The sequence below is a fragment of the Hypanus sabinus genome, chromosome 9 (assembly GCF_030144855.1).
Source record: "Hypanus sabinus isolate sHypSab1 chromosome 9, sHypSab1.hap1, whole genome shotgun sequence".
NCBI lineage: Eukaryota > Metazoa > Chordata > Chondrichthyes > Myliobatiformes > Dasyatidae > Hypanus > Hypanus sabinus.
The window spans coordinates 40,784,570-40,804,017 of record NC_082714.1 but is presented as its reverse complement, the minus strand read 5'-3'; the positions used below and the strand labels follow the sequence as shown (position 1 = coordinate 40,804,017).

At 41.3% G+C, this 19,448-nt stretch overlaps 1 protein-coding gene across 1 annotated transcript in view; it reads left to right on the top strand.

Annotated features, from left to right (window-relative positions):
- Positions 1 to 19,448, top strand: part of slc29a4a (solute carrier family 29 member 4a) — an 81,396-nt gene that overhangs the window by 49,519 nt on the left and 12,429 nt on the right. Inside the window, exons 7-8 of the mRNA XM_059979535.1 lie at positions 3,767 to 4,038; positions 7,176 to 7,299. Of these exons, the coding sequence (XP_059835518.1) occupies positions 3,767 to 4,038; positions 7,176 to 7,299 (396 nt within the window). The remainder of the gene's footprint in view (positions 1 to 3,766; positions 4,039 to 7,175; positions 7,300 to 19,448) is intronic.

The following is a 19,448-nucleotide window of genomic DNA, read 5'->3' as shown; positions in this document are numbered from 1 at the left end:
TGGATGTTAAATATATTACTAGGAACAATACTTATTTTAAAGTAAAGCAGATTACTTTTTCTATTTTTAATACTGTCATTCCTATTTTAATATAATGTACTCAGAATTAATAAGGTTCTATCACCATCTGTTAGGAACGCTAACACTGGTGAGATGTATCCCTGGTGTTATCTCCACATGACCATTTGCCTCCAATCCCGTTGCAGCAATCCAACACATGCCTCCTGTCCTTTGATACGGAATAAATATAACTGGTCAAAGGAAATGAAAGCACAGAGCACAGGTTTTCACATATTTCCAGTTTTATTTGTGGGTCACATGTCAAGGAGTTGAACCTTTTGATCCTGAATTCTCCACGGTGTTCCCGGAGCGTTGGCAGTCTTTGACAGTAAATCCATCAGGTTCTATTCTGGCTGTAAAATTGCATCAATAGGAATGACTATGACCAGCCAGATGGAGAGGTTGGCTTTGTGCTATCCACAGCCAAACCAAAATTTCCCTGTTCACTGTGAACATCTTCACATACAGTGGCTTGTATTGCTGAAGGATTCTTTTTAAAGTTCTTTGGATAAATTAATTATTTCTTTAGCAAGGAAGGTTATCAAAGAATACAGAAGGATATAGTTGGAAATTTTGGAGCAGAAATCACAAATAGAGTTTAATCTAGACAAGTGTGTGGTGATGCATTTTGGGATGTGGAAAATACAGGACAATTTGGAGCATTAATATTTGGAAGGATCTCTAAATGACATAGCTCTCTGAGTGGCAACACAAGTGGGGGGGGGGAAGGTGCATGGCGTTCTTGGCCCTCAATGTCCATGGTATTGGGTATAAAAGATAGGAAATCATATTGTAGCCGTATAAAACGTTGGAGTATTTTGGTCACCACACTATAGGAAGCATGTGGAGAAGATGCGGGAGAGGTTCATCAGAATCTTGCCTGGACTGGATTGCATTGCACTGAGTTGGATTGTTTTCTCTGGAGTGTCAGAGGCTGAGGGGTGATCTGTTAGAAGTATATAAAATAATGAGAAGATAGATAGAAACATAGAAAAACTACAGCACAATACAGGCCCTTTGGCCCACAATGCCCTGCCAAACATGTCCTTACCTTAGAAATTACATAGCATTTCCCATAGCCCTCTATTTTTCTGAGCTCCATGTGCCTGTCCAGGAGTCTCTTAAAACACCCTATTGTATCCGCCTCCACCACAGTTGCCGGCAGCCCATTCCACACACTCACCACTCTCTGTGTAAAAAACTTACCCCTGACATTTCTTCTGTACCTACTTCCAAACACCTTAAAGCTGTGCCCTCTCGTGCTAGCTATTTCAGCACTGGGAAAAGGCCTCTGACTATCCACACAATCAATGCCTCTCATCATCTTGTACATCTGTATCAGGTCTCATCTCGTCCTCCGTCACTCCAAGGATAAAAAGCCGTGCTCACTCAACCTATTCTCATAAGGCATGCTCCCCAATCCAGGCAACATTCTTGTAAATCTCCTCTGCATCCTTTCTATGGCTTCCTGTAGTGAGGTGACCAGAACTGAGCACAGTACTCCAAGAGGGGTCTGACCAGGGTCCTATATAGATGCAACATTACCTCTTGGCTCCTAAACTTAATCCCACGATTGATGAAGGCCAATGCACCGTATGCGTTCTTAGCCACAGAGTCAACCTGCGTAGCTGCTTTGTCTGTCTTATGGACTCAGGCCCCAAGATTCCTCTGATCCTCCACACTACCAAGAGTATTTGACCTACCAAAATGAACTACCTCACACTTACCTGGGTTGAACTCCATCTGCCACTTCTCTGCCCAGTTTTGCATCCTATCAATGTCCTGCTGTAACCTCTGACAGCCCTCCACACTATCCACAACACCCCCAACCTTTGTGTCATCAGAAAACTAACTAACCCATCCCTCCACTTCTTCATCCAGGTCATTTATAAGAATCATGAAGAGCAGGGGTCCCAGAACAGACCCCTGAGGCACCCCACTGGTGACCGACCTCCATGCTGAATATGACCCATCTACAACCACTTTACCTTCTGTGGGCAAGCCAGTTCTGGATCCACAAAGCAATGTCCCCTTGGATTCCATGCCTCCTTACTTTCTCAATAAGCCTTGCATGTGGTACCTTGTCAAATGCCTTGCTGAAATCCATATACACTACATCTACTGCTCTACCTTCATTAATGTGTTTAGTCACATCCTCAAAAAATTCAATCAGGCTCGTAAGGCTTTTCACAAAGCCATGCTGACTATTCCTAATCATATTATGCCTCTCCAAATGTTCCTAAATCCTGCCTCTTTTTCAGAATATTTTTCTGATGGTGGACAATGTCAACTACCAGGGGTCACTGGTTTCAGATGAGAAGCGGGAAAGTCGAAAGGGGATTTGTGAGGCAGGTTTTTTTACACAGAGAATAGTAGTTACCTGGAATGTGCTGCCAGGTGACGATAGTAGAAGAAGATATAATATAAAGTATTTAGGCAAATACTGTGCATGTCCAAGCTGGAAATATATGGATCATGAGCAGGCTGATGGGATCAGCGCAGACATGGAGAGCTGAAGAGCCTCTTCCTGTGCTGTACAATGTTCATGTTCCATGTGTGTTGCTGAGTCTTACTGACCAGTTATAGTCCTGGTTTCAATCAGGCTTTGAAGAATGAACTCATTCTATTCAAATGTGTACAAAATTAAACTAAATTCTAAAGCTGTTAATACATAGAGTATCTCCCTAGTCCAAGTGCATCACCAACATCAATGAAATTATTATGAGTATGAGATGATATTTCCATAAAATTGTTTTTTTCTGAGTTTCTTCTTCTCAGCTCATCGATCAGTTGGTTCTGTTTTATTCTGCGATTCTTCTCTGATCTGATTCCAAGGTGTGAAAGATTAAGCATGGGACAGAAGTTAGGGAGGGAAAGTTGCTTTTGGCTGCTAGTGCTAAATGAGCACAAAGCCTTCAGCAGCTGCTTGTACTCACCCTTTGATGTAGAGTTCAATTGATGGAGGAGTGATTAAAGAAGTGCTCCTCCTCCACCGTCGCCAGTGATACTGTTCTTCCAGTTTTAACGTTACACATTCAAAATTAATGAGCACGATACAATTAAGTACAACTTTTCACAACGTGTAAGTCATTAAAACTGTAGTGCTAGAGATTTGAAGCAGAAAAAGAAAATGGTGAAAAATCTCAGCAAGTTGGGCAGCTTCTGTGGGGAAAAAACAGTCAAAGTTTTGGGTCTGAACAGATGCTGATCCAAAACGCAATGCAGGATTACCGAGCGAAGCTTCAACTGTTCCTCTTTCCTCAGCAGTTGCTTGAGTTTTTGGATCATTCTCTGCTCTAGTTTATATGGGACATACTTTTGCATGCTCACACTGATGTATGGCAAGACAATTATGCAACAAAGTAGGGCTAGTACCATGCTTCACTCGGTTGAGGTCAAGCTCTGCATTCTTTGGGAATGGGAAACACATAGGAAGTTTTCTGTGGGACGTTGCAGGTTTTTTAAGGAAGTAACACAGACCTTTTGTTGGTTCTGCCACAGACATTTGTTTGTGAACAGTATATTTTCTCCAAAGTAATGGAATATTTTAAGTGACGGATGCCTTCTGCTTGCAAAGAAGTGGCAAACCATTGCAATGTCAGTGAACATGTTATGAGTTGGAAAAAGACTCATTACATTTTTATGGGTGGAGTATTTTTGTTGCTGATTTATAACACTGAGAGATTATTTTTTTTCTCTATTATAGGCACTGCTGGTGTCATCATATCCCTCAGCAGAATTTTTACCAAACTCCTGCTTCCAGATGAAAGGAAAAACACCATTATCTTCTTCTTCATTTCAATTGGAATGGAGTTTATGTGTTTCATCTTGCACTTGCTGGTGAAAAGAACGAAGTTTGTGCGATATTACACTGCTCATAGTAGCAAAGGCCATGAACGTCTAAAGGGCAAAGGTCATGTGGATCAGGGCCCTGGTTACCGGGTCCATCATAATGTCAATACAGAGGAAGTAAGATTTGTAAGTTTTTACTTCAGATTGCGAGAGTGAAAATGACGATAGACAGGATATCTCAAAGGGTATCCAACAACTTGAAGATTGATTTCTGTAATTGGATCCCAGGGTTTTTTTGTCATAGGAAGAGAGAGTTTATGGCACAGAATGAAAGCAGTCAATTTATCTGTCCCTGCTAGCCATTACTGTGCTGTCTATATAAAAACCACTTCCCAGCTCTTGGTGGACAGCCCTGTGGGTTATGGGTCTTCAAATGGTCATCGAGATACTTCTTAAATGTGAAGAAGTATTCTTTCTCTATCGAGTCTTCCCTTTTAGGCTTCTGACATTGTGATTGGATTCTGACAAACCTATCTTTGTTTTGTGGATGGAAGAGAGAAACGTTTTATATTTGATCCTGTGGTTCTCCTCTCGCTTTAATGGAATGTGTGTTTTAATAGGAAACATTAATAAAAGTTGTGACATTTAGTTTTGTAAAATGAATGACCCATTCAAATTGCTTACCCTAAGAAGATTTGGCTGGGATTCGAACAACAGCATTTGCAAATAAGTCACTCAGGGAAAGCACAAGTGGGATGTTCTTGTAGTGCCAGTAACATGGTATTACAGGGCCTCTGGTTAACATGCGACAGATGTAGTGTAACTGGACTTTGATGGAGAAAATTTATTGTTCTTAGTCAGAATTTCATCTTTCATCATGTTATGTGGAAATACTAATACTACTTTTCATGTTTGCCTTAGTATGAGTGATTTTCACAGGTACAAGAGTCAGGGCTGGTTTAACTGCAGGGTCTCACTTACTGCTAAATGGCCCTCTTTTGCAGGTTGTGTATAGATAAAGTTAAGAAAAACTAATGGTTGATGATAGAAGGCACACACTGGGATGATTGGCAAGTGATCCAGAGGAAATATCAATGCAAACAGTGCTTAGGATCAGGAGTTTACTGCCCAGTATGTTAGTGGAATTAGATTGGAAGTGGAATTAGAAAAACACTTTAAGGAGAAAAAACAATGCAAAATCTAACCGTGGGCTGAATGACCTTCCATTGCACTCAATGATTCTATAGTTTTTGAATGTTCTTCTGTAAAATCTGATTGGCTAAGCCTTCCAACTGAAGCATCAATTCGGCTTTCTTCTTTAAGGGGAAGTATCAGTTCCCTGCTTAACCTTGGCTGAAATGATTCTACCGTGCCTTCAATACAAGTACAACATGCTGGAAACGCTTTATCCATTTTGATATCTCTTGCATTCATTATGCTTTCATGAGAATAGGGGGCAACTTTGACTAATGGCACTACCACTGTTAAGGTTCAAAATCACCAATTTAGCAGCTAAATTTCCTACTCCACGGATGTTACCTGACCTGCACTTTGTTTTCAACTTGACTCTGGCTCACTCCAGGTCCTGATTTAGACAGACAACCTCAGTCCATAAATATCTGACGTCAGGTTATCTAAATGTGTAGAGATCTTCTGGAAATGGCTGGAATAGCACATGGAATTCCCTGCTGAGTCAAAGTACTGTTCTTAAGATGCTAAAGCTAGGAACTGTAAATAGAAAATACTGGAGTACTGAAATTCAGGCAGTACTTGTGGAGAGAGAGAAAAATGAAAATAAGAACTACTCTATTGTGTTTTATTTTTGATCCAGGGAAAGCCAGCATTTATTCCCGCAGCTGAATATCCCCTGTCTGCTCACCTGGTGCCTCGGTATACTGCGAATGGACATAATGCTACTAGTTACCTCCTGATCATTCTTACCAGCAGAGCAAAGTACTGTCCCAACACCACTAGTGTTTATCTGTGTGAAGGATTTTCAAATCCTTGTGAATTCAATGTAGCATGAAAGCATTTGAAATTCTCTGCTCATTCTCTCTGAAAAAGCAATGGTTAAAATTCTCACAGTGCACAACATATCAGCAAACCAGTGCTGGGGCTTTGTAGTCATGCCTTTAACTGTTATACTCTCTGACAGTGAAGCTTCATGCTGGGAGTAAGGCCTCAAAATTGTCCCTCGAAATAAAAGTGTATTCAAAGAAGACATGGGACTCTGAGAGATGAAAGAGCTCAACTTGTGCTTGAGGGGGAGGGAATAGTAGAGATAATTAGCACGTAATCTTGTTCCGTTTTTACAAGTACTGATGTAGGAACACCTGGGATGTAAAAGAATCACTAATGGAAATAAATTTGCGATTGGACATGGTGTTTAAAAAGCGTAATATGGCTAAAAATGAGAAATTACTGAATCAGAACATGGACAGAAGTTGGAAAGCTGAACTGCTGATAGTCAGCAGAAACGTCCAGAACTCCACGGGGGGCATTTCAGCTTGTTGCTATAGTGCAGAATAGATACTTGCAATGTCACAGCTTCCCTGAGTTTTTATTTCTAGTGAGAGTTAAGAGATGTAAAAAAATCAGAAAAGATGGAAAATGGGCTGCTAAATTGGGAATACCTAGCATTCCTTGGCTTGTGGAATTGGGCCGAGGAGCTGGAGAACAGGGAATATTCCACCTTTCTTCAAGAAAAGCCAAAGGCTATTAGTCTCACCATGGCCATAGAGGAGAGACTTAATGGAGATTTTCAAAATGATGAGAGGTGTAGACTGAATCTTTTCTCCTGGGTAGAAATGTCAAGCACCAGAGGATGCGCTTTTAAGGTTAGAAGGGGGAAATTGAAAGGTGGCATGAAGGGGCAAGTTTTTTACACAGAGGGTGGTAGGTGCCTGGGTAGTGGAAGCAGGCAATTTGCTGAAGTTTAGGAGGATTTTAGATAAACACATGAATATGAAATGGAGGGATATAGATGACACACTAGAAGAGTATAATTGGCATTGAGAAAGGCTCATCATGGGCTGAATGGCCTGTTCCCTGCTGTACTGTTCTATGTTCTATTGTTGCAATAAACATCCAGGGAGTCATTTAAAAATAAATAGACTATTGGTGAGTTAAGGACCAATTCCCTGTGGCTTTCTGTTAATTAATACAAATTTTTCTGTAAAGTGTGTGAGATTTTGTTTTGATATTGGTGCAACCTCTGCTGTCTCACTACCAGTGATAATTAGCCGAATTATGTAGTAAGTGAGATCAGTATTCTTCCTTAGCTTTCAGAATGACAGCTGCATTTCCCGCCTTTGCTCCTCTAGGAAAATGGTACAATGGAGAGTCCGCAGTCAGACGGGCTGGAGCAAGATGTCCCAGTGACTGCAGCCTACATAAGGTTTGATGCACCAAGGTCAAAGCTGAGGAGAAACTGGCCAGGTTTCAGAGGTAGGCCTAAAATTGTGTTGTATAAAGCTACGTTCCAGGAACACACTATTTAATTATTCCTCTCCCATTTGCGTTCATGTATTAATATCAACCAAGAGAAAGAGTGACTGATCCACAAGCCACTACCAACCCCCTTCACTAACTTTAGCCAGCTATGTCTGTAAGACATAAGAGCAAATTTAGGCCATTTGGCCCATTGAGTTTGCTCCTACCATCCTTTGATATTGTAGGCTGTCTGTATATTGGCTGTCCTTTGGTATTGCATGTTGCCTGCTCTCCTTAAATGTGTGTATGTTCTCTGCCTCACTATCCTTTGTGGTGCGAGTTCCATCTTTTACAGCACTCTCTAATGTTGTTCTTCATTGCCAGTTTGGTTTCTGCTCACTTACCTTATATGGCCTTTAGCTTGTCCATTCTCGTGAGTAGGGTAGAGATTCATCAGCAGGTCGGGCAGCATCCTTGAAGGGAAAAGAACAGTCGATCTTTCGATACAAGCCCTTTCATCAGGACTGGTAAGAAAGAAGGTGGAAGGCAGAATAAAAAGATAGGGGGAGAGGGAGGAGCGCAAGCTGGGAGGTAATACGTGAGTTCAGGAGAGAAGGGGAAGGAAGGTCGGTGAAGGTCGGGCAAGGGGAGAAGCTGGGAAAGGCAAGGGGCTGAAGAAGAAGGAATCTGATAGGATACCTGCTGGCTTGTGCTCCTCCAGAATTTCGTGTGTTGCTCAAGATTTCCAGCATGTGTATAAACTCTTATGTCTCCGGTGTAGAGATTTATTGGTGCCAGCACACCATTGAATGTTTTCACGGGGGTTGCCTCAAATTTAGCAATGCCCAAGGCCCTAACCGCTTGCATTTGCTGCACTAATATGAAATGTATGAAGCAAGGTATCAGGTAAGTCCAGGACCGGAGCAGGATCTGGAGACTTACAGGACAGAAAGGGTTGTTGGTTGAATCAGGGCCTTGGTCAGGCAGAATGGAGTTTATCTTAGAGATGAGAGTTGGACTTAATAGTATGGGCCACTTGGAAACTTGGGAGTCAGCCAAGGTGAGGAGTGTTTAGGCCAAATTCAGTCATCATTTGGGAGTTTCTGAAGGGACAAAATTTAACCCAGAGATCATCACAACTACATTTCATTCTAGAGAAAAAAATGGTATCTTCATTAAAGTCAAATTAAAAAGAAAAACAAGTGTTTGAATTTCTAGATCTTTTGTAGTCAAATCTATTAGTGTTTTCATAACGTTAACAGCCCAGTCTGTTCCTCTTTCACCACCATCCACATAAAGTCCAATTTGCACCTGATCCATTCATTTTATATCCCTTAAGAATGTAGCAGGCTGAACACAATACTGTTCTGCAAATGTGGCCTAACCACAGTCTGATGTGAGTTTAATGAACCCTTATATCTCCCTGTTCTGAAGCTCTGTATTTATTTCCTTGTGTTTGGTTGTTTTGCTTTAAGTGGCCTCACTGTGCTGCTACTTTTAGTGATATATACATTTGTGCATCAAATCCTTTTGCTTTCCTAACTCACTTACTTTCCAAGCAATATCTGACTTCCTTGTTTCTCTTAACAAAATATAATATATCAAACTTAACTTTGTTGAAATTCATTTCCCAATTATGTCTAGTTCACTGCCATCATCTTCAATATTCATCATCCCCTCTCCTCCCAAGTCACCATATAAAATGTGTTTTTTATACCAAAATTCAATAACTTATATTGCTGACAGCAGTGGTTGCAATATTGATCTTTGTGGAACTCCATTTTAATCTCCTGCCACTTTGATTGCATTTGCTTTCCATCCTGAAGCCAGCCGAGTGCTCTTTCTGGTAGTGTTCTCTAACTCTGGGTGATTTTCCCTGTTCACTAGCCAATTATATGACATTGTATGAAGTGTTCATTGGACATCTAAATATACTGTACTATTAGGATACTGCCATATATGGAGGCTCCTCTGGTGCCAGAATGTTTGTGTTGGTATGAGTACCTTCAATTTGATTGGCCACTCTTGTGAGGTAATTGATCCTTTTACCAAAACTATGAGGTGCAGCTACTTTTATGCCTCCTTCTTTCCATTAAAGACATCTTCAGGCGGGATTTCCATTCTTTGTTGTCTATTGGAAATGCCCCTCATGATTTAATTAGCTGCAGACTTGTGAAGGTAATATTACCCAAATTCCAGAAGCGAGAAGCTAATAAAAAAGCAGAGGTTTATCTTCCAGTTTCTGATTTATGAAAATTCTGTCGGGAAATGCATGAAATAAAATAACACAGGATTTATAGGACGGGTATTTGTTTACGTTACTGTTAATGCTGTGCTCTCACACTCCACCACGCCCTACCATAAGCTGGTCCTCGAGAGACGAATCAACAACGCCAGCAGGTAATATTTTGGCCGTTGCTAAGAAAAATATTACCTTCAATGTTTTTGATCTAAATATCACGGTGGCCATCCGGATATTTAATTTAGCGAGAATAGGACCCATGAACTACAATCATCAGTTTACACGTAGAGAGCAATCCATCTTGTTGCCATCTTTTCATTGTTTGCATCTGTCGTTTTAGACGCATTTTAACAATTATTTGAGTAATTTCAAGTTATTGGGGAGTGGAATTCAAAATGCACCTGATCAAATGGAAATTGTTACCAATGATGCTTTAACAGAGATCAATGGACTGAAAAAAAGCAATTTAACCTGGTTGCTAGCGGCCCCAGTTCTCCAGGGCACCAGGTTGCAAAGCAGTTCATAAATGATAAAGTGCAGTGAGGATTGAGATTTACAGCCTGTTTTCAGAAGTCCATGCAGGTATTTTGAAAAATGGAACAGTAGCAACTAATAAATAAATGAACAAAACAAATTGCGGAAATGTAAGTCACCTACAAGGATCAACACCTGTCCTTGCCTCGATGAGTTATGAATGATTAAAGTGACTAACATCATTTTGGGTCTCACTTGTGCAATTCAGAAGAAATCATGAGGCTATAAAATGTAATACAGAATCAGAACCAAGGATAACATGAAATTATTGAGTCCACATATCTATAAAGATGAGTGATTAAACATTTTGGAATATGTTAGAGTGGGAATTGCATTATAAATGAGCATTAGTTTAATTAAATTGTTATGGAAAATTTGGAAACCAACTACTTTTACTACTGCTTTACCTTTAATCATTGTCAAAGACTTGGGGCTGAATGTGAATCTGGATCATGGTTTACCTGTTGATTTAATGAAGCACAGCAACAATTTCTGGGTTTCATTTATTGCTATACATCATTCCTTTCCTCTGTAAGTGTCTTGGAATAAGGACAAATTGACCTGCTGCCTTTGGCAATTTATTGGCGAGCGAGCTGAGAAAGGACGTTTAGCTCATTCCCTCGCAGAAATTTATGGTAAACGTTTTTCTCCCAGAGTAAGATTCCTGCTTGACCTTATGTTACTGTTGGAACCTCAGCTCAGTTTCATAGTTTGGGATTTGCTATTATGCACTTGAACTGGAGGTATGTCTGTTGCCAAGAGAGAGATTATAGTCAAATCCCAACATCATGGGAGGTGGCAAAGAATGAAGAGGTGCAAGGAGTTAAGATCAACATTGTAGCATTCCATAGCAGGCCAGAGTATTTCAGATGTGATTTGCTTTGAAATTGATCTTCTACTATTTTGTCTGGTTGTTCAGGAGCCACGTACTGTAATGTCGGATCAAGTGCAGCTCTCCCATCTGCAATTAGTATTGACTGCTATTTTGACTAGTTTACATTGCACTCAGAATCTGACCCATTTTATTTTGACCAGAAATAGCAGTAGCTCCAATTCTGAATATTCCAGGGAAAGCTCCAGTCTTATACTGTATAACTCCCTAAAATGATATGAAACCAATTTCTTGCCCACCGCCAGGTACCCTCTCACTCACCTCCAGGTTGGCTGCAATCTTTCACATTACTTTTCCTGGAATTTTGGACATCCTGGCCTAGAAGCGGAGTTTAGATACAATGACATGTAACAGTAACATGAGATTCAGCACAAATACAATCGATGCCATGCAGAATGCAAAGTGCCTAATGCAACTGGAATACAGTATGTGGTTGTCTGAGAGTTGTACCTGAAACAGGCCAAGATGAGGCCACCCTCAGGGTGGAGGAGCAACAGCTTCTATTCTATCTGGGTACCCTCCAACCTAATGGCATGAATATTGATTTCTCCTTCTGGAGAATAAATTCCTCCCCCTCCCCCACACCTTTCAAGTCTTCTCACCTGCATATTACTTCCCCCAGATCCTCTCCTTCTTCCCTTTTTCCTATTGTCCACTCTCTTCTCCCACTAGATTCTTCCTTCTCCAGCCCTTGACCTTTCCCACCCACCTGTCTTCACCTATCACCTTCCAGCTAGCCTCTTTCCCCTCCCCCCCCCCACCTCTTTCATTCTGATATCTTCCCCCTTCCTTCTCAGTCTTGAAGAAGAGTCTTGGACGGAAACATCAGCTGCTTCCTCTTTTCCGTAGATGCTGATTTCCTCCAGCGTTTTGTGCATGATGCTTTGGGCACGTGTTTGACAATGCTGCTACCATGTTACAACAAAGAGACAGTGGGGCAATGCACCAAATATCAAACCCTAACAGAAGGAAGCATCTCTCTTAAGCTCTTTCCCCCGTTTGCTGGGAATTCCATTAGAGCAGACACTGATGTGGTCTGCTGAATTGCAAGGATAAATCCACCTCTTGTTGAGAAATGACCGCGGTGAATTCCACCCTAACTCAGGATCTCTACCTCAGCTAAGGTGATTCCTGAAGAAAAGAGGTGCCCTCTGTTATGTCTGTCTCATCAACCAGTTCATCTTAAGCTGTCCAAAGCCCTACCACAGCCTCTATAGTTCACCACCACAATTTTGACACCATTATTATGTCAATGCTGTGTGTATGCTATATGCCCTACTGTGTCCAGTACTTGAGATTACCTGCAATTAATGTAAATGGCTGTGAGAAAAGATAGCAAATCATGCCATTTCTCTGCTCAAAACCTCAACACTGTGTACAAAAATCTTTGTGTATTATCGGTGGCCTAAACATGTGAAGTATTTCATGTACCATCTTCTTATATTTTCATGAATGTACAAATTTCTTCCCCATTAAATACAGCGCGGAGCTTTCTGGACTCCACTTAGGGTGCCGCTCTTCAAAACATCAAAGGCGTTGAGCTACAAACAAAAATTGCTGGAAATTATGAAGAGAGATTCATTTTAGTTTGACAAGCTATTATCAGAACTGTCTCTTCTGAAATGAAATTTGTCTACACTGAGTTCGGGGAGGTAATGTTGAAATGAGTGTTTGGTGATATATTTTGTTCTTTGGTTACTAATATAAAGTTAATAGGCCTGAGATTGCTGGAATTTGATTTATATCCTTTCTCGCAAAATTTAATATCGTAAAGCCTGGATTCCAATCTAAGGACACCTCCTGTCTGTGAATCCAGGGAATCTTCCCTCTGTCAAACCAGGGAGACCTCCCTTCTGTCATAACCGTCCAATAATATGGATTTTAGCCCTCATGTTACTTATCAACCTCCACATATGCAAATAACCTTTGTAAGGTCTGAGCCTTGACCTGAAGATACCAGAACATAACAATTTGTTGATAGTAAAATGCTGAACAGTCAAGTACAAAGTAGTAAATTCTGCCCAGTGAGTTTTATGATTGAGCCTAGCTTGTCAGCTCAAAGTTCAAAGTAATCTTATTATTAAAGTACGTAAATGTCACTGTATACTACCCTGAAATTTGCCTTCTTGTGGGTATCCACAGTAGAACAAAGAACTGCAATGGAAGCAATAAAAAACTACACACAAAGACTGACAAACAACCAATGCCAAAAAAAAAATATTATTTATTTCATTTTGGAGATACAGCGCAGTAACTCGCCCTTCCAGCCCAACAAGTCCGACCTGCCCTATTGCACCTCTGCAGCCAAGTAACCCACTAACCTGGAGATCTTTGGGATGTGGGAGGAAGCCACAGGGAAACTGTATAAACCCCTTACAGATGGTGCTGGGATTGAAGCCCAGGTAGCTAGAGCTGTAAAGCATTATACTAACCACTATACTACCACGCCGCCCCAAACGATAATAATAACAATACAAACTCATAAATGAAATCACACCTTACTGTAACTACAACCCAGATCCAGTTTTAGAGTCAGAATACCACAAATTATACTATGACCAATCAGTTGTTACAGATAGAACCATAATAACCGTCTAGCTATAATACTACAGGATAAACAAGCAACAACAACTTATTCAATAGATACAGCCATTCCAAACACACATAACTTACCGAAATCCATAAGTGAAAAACACCAGAAATATTGCTGAAGTAAAAGAGGAAATTGAAAGACTTTGGAACATGAACAGGGTATGCATTGTCCCAAGGGTAATTTCTACAACTGGTGTCATCCCAAAGGCACTGTACAATAGCATTAAACAATTAGGGCTACACAGTGACATCTACGTAAATCTTCAGAAAGCCACAATACTAAACACCACTAGAATAGTCTGTAGGTTCCTAGCAATTGGCAAATGAGTGTGCTTGACTAAGCCTGTACCTCTGGTTTTACCAGCTTGAGCTGAGAAAAAGTACCATTTTTGGTAGGATTTTTCATTCAAGGGCATTGGTGTTTCCATACCAGGCTTTGATGCAGCCAGTCAATACAATCTCCACGGTACATCTATAGAAGTTTGTCAAAGTTTTAGATGTCATGCTGAATCTCTGCAAACTCCTAAGGAAGTAGAGGCACTGCCATGCTTTCTTCGTAATTGCATTAGCGTGCTGGGCCCTGGACAGGTCCCCTGAAATAATAACACCTAAGAATTTAAAGTTGCTATTCCCCTCCACCTCTGATGAGGACTGACTCATGTACCTCTGGTTTCCTTCTCGTGAGGTCTATAATCAGCTCTTTAGTCTTGCTGACATTGAGTAAGAGGTTGTTGTTGTGACAATACTCAACTGGAGTTTCAACCTCCTCCCTTCATACTGATTTATCACCACCTTTGATCTGGTCTACAACAGTGATGTCATCAGCAAACTTGAACATGACAGTGGAGCTGTGCTTAGCCACGGAGTCGTAAGTGTGAAGAGAGTCGAGCAGGGGCTAAGCACACAGCCTTGTGGTGCACCTGCGCTAATGGAGATTGTGGAGGAGCTGTTGTTGCCAATTTGAACTGACTGGGGTCTCTCAATGAGGAAATGCAGGATCCAATTGCACAAGGAGGTGTTCAGGCCCAGGTCTTGGAGCTTATTGATTAGTTTTGAGGGGATGATGATATTGAATGCTGAACTGTAGTCGATGAAGAGAATCCTGATATATACATCCTTACTGTCCGGATGTTCCAGGGTTGTGTGAAGAGTCAATGAGATGGCGTCTGCTGTAGACCTGTAGGCAGTTGGAGCAGATCCATGTCACTTCTCAGGCAGGAGTTGATATATTTCATCAATAACCTCTCAAAACACTTAAAACTATGGACCTGCAGGTCACTACACTGTTCTTGGGCACCGGTATAATTGAAGCTTGCTGGAGGCGGTGGGTCCCATACGCTGCTAAGCAAGAAGTTAAAGTTATCAGTGAACATACCAGCCTCAGTGACTGATGGGAAATAATAAAGTAGTGGTGGAGTTAGTGGGTGGAGGTGTTGATGAGCCTTATTGCTTGGGAAAGTAACTGTTTTGGAGTCTATTGGTCTTGGTGTTGATGCTATGTAGCCTCCTCCCGGATAAGAGTGGGACTAACAGTCCATGAGCAGAGTGTGTGAGATCTTTCATGATATTACTGGCCCTCTTCTGCCCCTTCTGTATAAATGTCCTTGATGGCGGGTAGGCCGGTGTCGGTGATGTATTGGACAGCCTTCCTGTCCACTGCAGTGCAGTTTCCATACCAAGCAATGATGCAGCTTGTTAGGATGCTCTCTACTGTGCATCTGTAGGATGACGTGAGTATGGATGTGTGAAGTCCAGCTCTCTTTAGCCTCCTCAGAAAGCAGAGGCATTGTTGAGCTCTCTTGACCGTGTAGGATGTGTTCTGGGACCATGAGACTTTGGGTGTGGTGTGCACTCTCAGGAGTTTGAATCTGCTTGCAGTTTCCACTGTTGTGCCGCTGTTGTAAAGGGACAGGAGTGGTGTGAGGGCTCCTGAAGTCGATAACCATCTCCTTTGTCTTGCTGACGTTGAGGAAGAGGTTATTTGCCCGGCACCAGTCCTCAAGCTCTTCCACCTCCTCTCTGTAGGCTGCCTCATCATTGTTGGTGATGAGCCCACCACTGTTAAACTTGGTGATGTCATTACTCTGGTGTTTGGCTGTACAGTCATGCGTCAGGTTCCTGTATCTCCTTTCCTACAGCATGATCTGGTTGGTGGGGGATCCTTGAAGGTGGATGCTGCTTTCCTCCAGGAGCCCTCCTTGTAGAAGTTATCAATGGTGGGCAGGGCTTTTCCTGGGATGGACTGGGCTGTATCCACCATTTTTTGTAGGCTTCTCTGTTTTTGAATGAGAGCCAACCATTGAATGAAACACGAGCTACTTCCGTTTATCCTCCATGTTTTCTATCTGCTTTGTATTCTGTGTTGTGTGTCTATTTTGTTTATTATGGTAGTTAGTCACATGGGTGGGGTGTGGTAGCAGTGAAGAGTTTTAATTACCTGTTCTTGTTTCTTAGAGTAATTCTGGTTAGTTTCAAACGAGGAGGTAGGTCAGGTGATATGTTTTTGTTGACAATTGTTTAACCACTTGTGTTTAACTTCATTTAACTCCACTTAATTCCACTTAAGTACATTTAATATTGCTAGTTTTAGTTTCATTATCTCTTCAAGATTGTTGGTTTTGCTAGTTTCTGAATAAAGGATCGAATGTAGGTCTTCGACTTTGGCCGGGATTAACCCCCCCTCCCCCGGTCTAATCTCTAATTAGTGTTGGTTGTTCACATAGTTTCTACACTCAGCTCTTGGACTGCATCTGCTCACGGATGGGGTCCCAATTCTCCCTTCATTCATATCCTCTTATATAATCAGAATCAGAATCAGGTTTATTATCACCGGCATGTGTCATGAAATTTGTTAAGAAGGTTTTGCATTTAGCCTTTGTAACTATGCTTCCCTTTTGCCCTTCTGATTGCCATTTCACACCTTAGCAATGTCCTTCATTTTTCTCTCCTAAGACTTTGTCAACTTTATATTTCATTGATTTTTCTTTGCATTATCTTAATCCTTTTAGGGCCTTGAAATCCTGCAATTACTACTCTACACTATTAATATTACTGGTTCTGCAAGAAGACCTTTAAAGTTCTCTGTCTAGAATATTATTGGGTCATGAAAGCCTGAGGGTGGTGTTTTTCTTTTTGTGGAAGGCACTGTCAGATTGGGGGCAGGGTTGGGTGCTCAGTTGTTAATGGGGGGGAACATTCAATCAGGTAATCAGTAAAGGGGGCTTAGTTGAATGATTGATAGGCTGAGATGATCAAGAGAGTTGGTGGGTGGGAAGGTCCAGCTGAGGGTTGTGAGCTAAGTGCGGAGGTTAGTACAGTGAAAATACAGGTGTTATTAGTACACCTGTGGCACAGTGAGGTAAATAATTTAAAGGGAACCTCTTGATTTGGGTCCCCAATGCCAAGCAGGGACATTCTGGGGAAGGCCTCTTAACTCTGCAGAGCTCACGGCACGTATTTAAGTTAGGAGCAATCAACAAAAGGCATTTTTGATGAACAAAATCTAATTTCTTCCTGCAACATTGCAGCAATCATTCCACCAGGACAGGAGTGAAGTTATGTATGCTTGGCAGAGAAACGCCTTATCAGCACAAGCATGATTTGCAATGAGAATAACCCCAATGAATTTGCAAAATGGGATAATTAGGCTCAGGAAAACATATTCCATTCATATTCGGCTGAAATATTCAGATTTCCAAACACATAGCTATGATAAAGGTCTTGCTATATGACTGAATTTCTAAGCATTCATTTCTTTCTCAGCTGTTATTTTGTCAGTTTTAGTAAAGCCTGCTGTTAATTTCATTCCATTTTCTATTTAGGCTACTTAGGATCATCAGGCTGAAATGTGGGTTACCTTTTGTAGCATTCCAAAGATCAGAAGGTGGATGTCAAATATATTCACTAATCCCCTTACAATATTTCACTGAAAGTCCCTCACATGTCATCCTTGTGTTTACACTAAAATTCTTTGTAGAGTAACCCACATTTCAGCTCACTTGGATTCAATGGTCAATATTACTCACACCAAGACAGACCCTACCATTGGAAATCCAGTTGGTGGTCATTTTTCACTTTCTGGTGTCTCTGACATATACATCTCCTCCATTTCTTTTACCATATGGCCATATTTTTTCAGAGCAAAAAACTTAACGTTGAATCTTTGAAATCCATGCAAATACCTCAATTCTTCCTTTGCGTCCTCCAATGCGGTATAGACTATCAATAGAGTCTATGTTAGGAGAAACCTACCTATTTGAGCAACTTCCACTGTATAGCATTTGATTTTCTGTTCTTCCAGAAATCTAAAACATCTCTCCCAGAATTAACTCAAGAGATTCTGCAGGTGCTGGAAATCCAGAGAAATATGCTCAAAATGCTGGAGGAACTCAGCAGGTCAGGCAGCACCTAGGGAAATGAATAGACAGTCGTCATTTTGGGATGAGACTCTTCATCCAGTCCTGATGAACAGTCTTGGCCCATCATTATGTGATTCCACCAGCCATGTCTTCACACATCTAACTTGTTTCTTCCTGACTGCATCAGTGTGAGCCATCCTGACTTAATTTGCTGACGTGATTTTGATTTTCAGTCTTGAAGCAAACTCCGTTTGCAGGCACTTTGAACTACTCATTCTTTCATTAGTGGATTAATTGAAGGAATCAACCTCTGCATTATTTATAGGCTTTTATTTACTTCATTTTAACAAGTGCTTTCCATCACCCTGGCACCAGAGAGACAGCGCTCCAAATCACGCAATCAGTCCCTGTTAATTATGGAATCCCACTCCACTGAAGATCCTCTTCTTACAAGAATCATCACTCGTGTTCTTATTGGTAGTCACTTGCTCTGTGATAAATGCAGCAATTCACTATTGACTTACATTAATTGCTTCGGAATAAGGAAATGTGAGGCAAAAGAATCCGGAAGTATAAGCATTCTGATCAACTTGCAGATTTGCTTTGAAGGATTAGGAGGCTTAAGGCAGAGTGACGGTTTTCCACTAGCTTTGAGAAGTTTGGGTGGCCATGCATATTCATAAATAGTCATGGTGAATTCTGATTTAATCTTTCAATGCTAATTGTTCAGAAACAGTAAGCATTATTTGCAGATCTATCTCGCTCTGTTCAAAGGTTGCCAAGGAACTGATGCTAGATCAATACTAGATTATCACAGAGTTGACCTACATTTCAACCATGAACATTGGATGCAATAGTTTCCGCTCTTACAGTCATGCATCTGACTTATCTCTCCTGCAGGGGTTCACCTCTATTGGTACCAAATGATTCTATTTTTTATCTTGCTCAACCATGTGTATCACAAGGACATTTGGCTGGAGGGGACTACTTCTGAGTTTTAATCCATTCGATATCAGTTCAAGCACAGAAATTAATGGTTCGATATCAGGGATTAAAACTAAATTTACCCCTTACTCCATGGAGGGTGGAGGGGCAGTGATATGTCTCTAGCAAAGGCAGTGTGAGGCCCTCCTTCTTTCCTGTAGCCTGCAGGTCATCCTTGGGCTAAGTGTAGCTCCTGCTTAGCCCCTGAGCAGGGTCACGTGAAGTGATAGGAACAGGTGGTGGATGGCTGTGTGAGCAGCTGGTGCATATCACAAGTCCTGGTTATGCGACCACTGACGCCAGGCAGGCATTCTCTGCAGAGTATTGATAATGGCTGGGGTCGCCTGTCATTGTTAAGACACTGCCCAGAAGAAGGCAAAGGCAAACAACTTTTGTAGATAAATTTGCCATGAACAACCATGGAGAGGGAAAGACCATGATCGCCTACATCAAACAAAACGTAACGCAATGAGCGAAAGAACCACATGCATGCTCCAGTCAAATGTAGCAACTAATTTATTTTATTGTTGCTGCCTCCATCAGTGCTTGTACATGGGATCTT